The sequence below is a fragment of the Bison bison genome, unplaced genomic scaffold (genome assembly GCF_000754665.1).
Source record: "Bison bison bison isolate TAMUID 2011002044 unplaced genomic scaffold, Bison_UMD1.0 scf7180017864345, whole genome shotgun sequence".
Taxonomy (NCBI): domain Eukaryota; kingdom Metazoa; phylum Chordata; class Mammalia; order Artiodactyla; family Bovidae; genus Bison; species Bison bison.
Window position 1 is genome coordinate 4,322,681 of NW_011494917.1, and position 6,056 is coordinate 4,328,736.

General features: G+C 45.7%; 1 protein-coding gene across 1 annotated transcript in view; it reads right to left on the bottom strand.

Annotated features, from left to right (window-relative positions):
* Positions 1–224: 224 nt before the first annotated feature.
* The window catches only part of LCP1 (lymphocyte cytosolic protein 1 (L-plastin)), a 65,901-nt gene continuing 60,069 nt past the window's right edge, over positions 225–6,056 (bottom strand). Inside the window, exons 15-16 of the mRNA XM_010854634.1 lie at positions 4,425–4,549; positions 225–2,369 (exon numbers count right to left, since the gene is read on the bottom strand). Coding sequence (XP_010852936.1) covers positions 2,237–2,369; positions 4,425–4,549 — 258 coding nt within the window. The 3' untranslated portion in view covers positions 225–2,236. The remainder of the gene's footprint in view (positions 2,370–4,424; positions 4,550–6,056) is intronic.

The following is a 6,056-nucleotide window of genomic DNA, read 5'->3' on the forward strand; positions in this document are numbered from 1 at the left end:
AAAATATTTCTCCTTTGGGGGTTTCCTCTGTTGTAAGCCCCTCTCACCCTGCCCTCATCAATTACTCATAGCACCTGGCAGTGGTGTGTTTTTCCTGATCAGTCTCTCTTGATCAGCTGAGCTCAAGGCCTGCCTCATTTGCGGGCATATTTCCCAAACCTGGCACATGTAGGGCCTCAGTGCATGTTGGCTGAATGAATAACTCATGAAACCTTCAGAAGACGTCCGATATGGGGAACATTTTATTTGGAGAGATCTTGATTGAGCAATATTTTATCTTCATTTTCCATTAAGGCAATAACATTCCTCCTGGAGGCAGACGGGGGGGAGAATCGTCTGGGGGCTACATTAAGTGCAGATTAAGACAAAGCCAACCACTTTGCAATCAAATGCATTAGAAATACAGATTATGGGCTAGGAGAAGCCATATCTTGGCTTCCTGAGCCCACTGACAAGGAGCAGACTGGGATAATGCATTTCAGTCGCTTTGAAAAATGACTAAGTTCCACTACACACCCCTAAAGCAGATACCTCCTCCATGAACACGTTCACCATGACAGAAGGGGTCTGGCATCAGTGCCCAATGCTCTGTTGCTATTTAGCCTTTGGTAAGTTTTCAAGGAAATTGCAGGCTATTAGAACTGCTCAAGAGTACAGTGTTCCTTGGGTTTTGTTTAAGAATTCTTTAAATATCCAGTAAATTAACTCTTCATAAAGCGACTGTGCCTGTTCCTAGCCAGCTTGATACCTTGCTAGGTATGTGTATATGTGAGGGTGTTGGTGGGGGTCAAGTTTGGGGTTGAGGTGGGGGCACTGTTCATTGGCACATATGACCCCTGGGCATTTGGGGGTACCAAAAAAGTAAACATTGATCCTATGGCCCGGCAGACATCATATGCACTATGATCTAAGAGCTAATGAAATCAGAACAAGCAGTTCCCAGTCGCCAGATATTTAGCCACACTGTATAACTAGATCTAATAAAACATTAGTCACGCAGTTGTGTCTGACTCTGTGCGACCCCATGGACTGTAGCCCGCCAGGCTCCTCTGTCCATTGAATTCTCCAGGCAAGAATACTGGACTGGGCTGCTGTTTCCTTCTCCAAGATCTAATGCTGCTGCTGCTGCTGCTAAGTCGCTTCAGTCATGTCCGACTCTGTGCGACCCCATAGATGGCAGCCCACCAGGCTCTGCCGTCCCTGGGATTCTCCAGGCAAGAACACTGGAGTGGGTTGCCGTAATACCCAGGGCTAAATGCACGGAGGCAGCACCAGAGACCAGAAACTTTGTTATGACTCCACACTGCCCTCTAGTGGTTTGCTGCTCAATGACCCCCCCTCCTTGAACACTTCCTTCCACCAACAGTTAAGAATCTATCTGAAGGCATAGTATTTAAGATAGTAGATCTGGTCAGAGCCCAGCTCCTAGGGTTAAAAACAGAGGGCTTCTCATTGACTGAAAAAATAAAATCTGATGACATCTGGGACCCTAGTTTTGAGAAAATGTTCTGATGATAAGTCTTCGTTCTGGAGATTAGTAGACACAGTTCTAAGAAAATGTTCTGATGATATGTCTTAGGTCTGGAGGTTACCAGACACTCTTGGGGACCCCAATACAGCCTGATTTGTCAGATGACCCAGAAGGCCCAAGAGGAGGGTGGCCAGCAGAGGGGAGCCACAGAGAGGGCAGGTTCTGCCGGGGTGGAGAGCAAAGTCACAACAGGTAGACCCAGGTAGAAGGGCAACAGGAAGGAGGCTTGTAACAGAGCCAACGCTGGCCTCCAGAAGCCAGCTTTAGGCTGGTTTCACGATTCTCCCCTCCGATGATTCTCCCGTCCTGGTTCTCACCCCGAACAAGAAGGCAGACAATGTAAGCTGGTTTGAAAGATTATGTTAAAATGAACTACACTTGAGACTTCTATACCTGACTACAACGGCAAACGCAGGAAAGGTGCCTGGGAAGTAAGATCTCTTTTTCTCTACATTTTCAAAGAAGCAATCAATTCAATGATAAAAAAATATTTGTAAGAGACTGGGTCTTTTGCAAAGAATAAAGCACTTTTTGTTAAATACATGAAGGCTACTTGGCGGAACAGATATACATTTTTTTTTTGGAACTGTGAATAATGTCATCGAGTTGAAACTTTGGAATGGCTGACTCCTCCCGTGTTTCCTGGGGGCACCAGGCATGAGCAGCCAGAGACCCACACACACCCCCTACCCCGCCCACTGGGCCTTACACCCGCTTCATTCCTTTCCCCATGAGGCAAGCGAACACGGTCATGACCATCTTGGGGTTCACTTCCACCAAGTCTTCTGGAAGCGCATACACTCTCGCTCCAATTTTTCGGGCCATAGAGATGGCATACCTAAAAGAGAAAAGAGGAGGGATGAGGGGAGCCTGAGCAAGTATGAAGGGGACCCCTCAGGGTCAGAGTTATTGTCATTCTATATAATATATACTATACACTCTATGAAAGAAAGTGAAAATGTTGGTGACTCAGGCGTGTCTGACTCTTTGTAACCCTATGGACTATAGCCTGCCAGGCTCCTCTGTTCATGGAATTCTCCAGGCAAAAATTCTGGAATGGGTTGCCATTCCCTTCTCCAGGGGATCTTCCTGGACCCAGGGATCAAACCCGGGCTTTCTGCATTGCAGGCAGATTCTTTACCATCTGAGCCTCCAGCGGAGCCTTCTACACTGTAAACTACCTACTGTGCCGAGGTCACTCCTGGTACGGCTGCAGCCAATCAATCACTGGCTTCCTCTCGAGGTTTGTGGGCAAGTCTTAGCTTGACAAAGCTCCCAACTCCATCAAACTTGCTGTCCAGCCTCGTGATAATCACCAAATGTATCACTTGTCCTTAAAGAGCTTCCTAGCTCCCACCACTTTTGGTGCTTATTTGCTTGGGGTCTACTGTGGCAGAAAAAGTCACAGACTTGAACAAGAGTGTGTGATAGGGAAGGACCGCAGACTCCACTTCAGCTACAGAACATTGTTTACAAGGCAGAAAAAAAAAAGAGGAAATGCATCTGTAATACCATGACCCTACCCATCAATTCTTTATTTTTTTAAAATCTTTTTTGGCTGCAAGGAATATGGGATCTTAGTTCCCTGACCAGGAATCGAACCCACGCCCCCTGCTTTGGAAGCTCAGAGTCTTAACCACTGGAGCTCCAGGGAATTTCACCCTGCCCCCTTTCTTTTCTTTTCTTCCCCATCCATTCTTTTCTTCCTTTTTCCATTCTAATTCTTGCCCACATGCATGTGTATTTATTTATGCTACTATAATCGTAGAATAACCAGAGTTTTATATTACACATTTTTCACATAAGATTACCACAGCTGCATCAGAATATTTTTGCTCTGTTTATAGTTACAGGAAGATAGTTTTATTAGTTGTAGTCTACTTGCAAATAAGCCCACACTATTATTATCTGGCAGTTCTTTTATTCTGCTCATTCGTTATCTAGCAACCTCTTACAATGGTTGCTCCAGAGATTCTTCATTCCACCCAAGGCCCCGTGACTCCCTCCACTCTTCTGAAATAACTTTACTCATACTTTAGCGATCACATTAATTTAAGAGCTCCAGGCAAGGGTAGCCCCATTCTTTCTCCTTGTCCATCTCTCAGTCACTTCCTCCATATTAATGATTAATGAAGTACAATTAATTTTTCCATTATAAAATATAGAGGAAAAGTTGTTCAAAAATTAGAAAACAGAACTTAAAAAATATGCATGATCTTGCCACCATAGCCATTTTTAGGATTCTATATTTGGGGCTTCTCTGGCAGCTCAGATGGTAAAGAATGTGCCTGGCATGCAGGAGACCCAGGTTCCATGGGGAAGATCCCCTGGAGATAGGAACGGATACCCACTCCAGTAAGAATACTAGAGAATTCCATGGGCAGAGGAACCTGGCAGGCTACAGTCCATGGAGTTGCAAAAGAGTCAGCGACTACACAAGAACAACCCTCACTCTGCGTGTAACGCAAAGAGCAGCTGCTCTCAAACCAGTGACGACTCTGGCCTTGAACCCCACCCCTGCCCAGGTACATCCATGGATATTCACAAATAGGGCGTTTAACTCCGCACCCACCATGTACAAACTCTACTCAGGAAACCTCCTATAGATTTTGATAAGGAAATTAGTGTTAGGAAATTGTAGGCTTGCTTATCAGTTGGAAGTCAACTGTTTTCCATTTCAATTGTTACCAGTTGTGTTCTTGTCTTGTTCCCTCTCACACCTGGAACCTTAAACTGTCACTGCACAGTAGCAGATATAAGGGTGATGGGACGCAGTAAGTCACGAGAAGGAAAAGCATCAGTAGTGAAACTGAATTGTCTGCATGGAGGCATGGGCACTCGACCCCACAGCCACCCGCTCCTTCCCTCCCTGACCTCGGGCTTGTTCACGTACTTTGCGTTGTTGAGTTTCTCTTCTTCATTCAGGTTCTCCGTCTTCAGAAGGTCATAGTTAATGGAACCTGGCTGAATGGCATCGATGAGATCAAGGACCGGCAGACTTGTGCTGATCTTCGGGTCCTGCACAGAGAGAAAGCATGGGCTTCATCAATATGCTCCCAGGTTACTTCTGTTTGGCTCAAGGAAAGTGGGTGGTTCTTTTCAATTTTTGGTTGCTCCATGTGGCATGTTCCCTGATAGCTCAGCTGGTAAAGAATCCGCCTGCAATGCAGGAGACCTCAGTTCAATTCCTGGGTAGGGAAGATCTGCTGGAGAAGGGATAGGCTACCCACTCCAGTACTCTTGGGCTTCCCTTGTAGCTCAGCTGGTAAAGAATCCACCTGCAATGTGGGAGACCTGGGTTCGAAAGATCCCCTGGAGAAGGGAAAGGCTACCCACTCCAGTATTCTGGCCTGGAGAATTCCATGGACTGTATAGTCATGGAGTTGCAGAGTCAGACAAGACTGAGCGACTTTCACTTTCACTTTCCATGTGCCATGTGGGAGCTTAGTTCCCTGACCAGGGATGGAACTTGTGTCTCCTGCATTGGAAGTGTGGAGACTTAACCACTGGACCGCCAAGAAAGTCCCTTCTCTTTCCTTTTAAATATGAACTATACACGTCCTGGTCTGGGAAATGCCACAGTGTGGCACCTGCTGTTTCAAACCAAGTGCTGTTTCTCTAGGGGGCGTCAGCAGCTTCCTGGTGGTTCACTATGCAGAGGAAACCCACTGTCTGCCAACAGGCAGGGAGTCGTTCACCCAGAGCTGTGAATGCACAAAACTCTGCTCTCTCTCTTGGGTACCTGAGAGTACAGACAGGGAGAGGCGACTGCATGTCACCATCTGAGCACAGTCAAGTCTAAACTAGAGATCTCTTCAAAAAAATTAGAGATACCAAGGGAACATTTCATGCAAAGATGGGCTCGATAAAGGACAGAAATGGTATGGACCTAACAGAAGCAGAAGATATTAAGAAGAGGTGGCAAGAATACACAGAAGAACTGTACAAAAAAGATCTTCACAACCCAGATAATCACGATGGTGTGATCACTGACCTAGAGCCAGACATCCTGGAATGTGAAGTCAAGTGGGCCTTAGCAAGCATCACTATGAACAAAGCTAGTGGAGGTGATGGAACTGCAGTTGAGTTATTTCAAATCCTGAAAGATAATGCTGTGAAAGTGCTGCACTCAATATGTCAGCAAATTTGGAATACTCAGCAGTGGCCACAGGACTGGAAAAGGTCAGTTTTCATTCCAATCCCAAAGAAAGGCAATGCCAAAGAATGCTCAAACTACCGCACAATTGCACTCATCTCACACGCTAGTAAAGTAATGCTCAAAATTCTCCAAGCCAGGCTTCAGCAATACGTGAACCCTGAAGTTCCTGATGTTCAAGCTGGTTTTAGAAAAGGCAGAGGAACCAGAGATCAAATTGCCAACATCTGCTGGATCATCAAAAAAGCAAGAGAGTTCCAGAAAAACATCTATTTCTGCTTTATTGACTATGTCAAAGCCTTTCACTGTGTGGATCACAATAAACTGTGGAAAATTCTGAAAGAGATGGGAATACCAGACCATCTGACC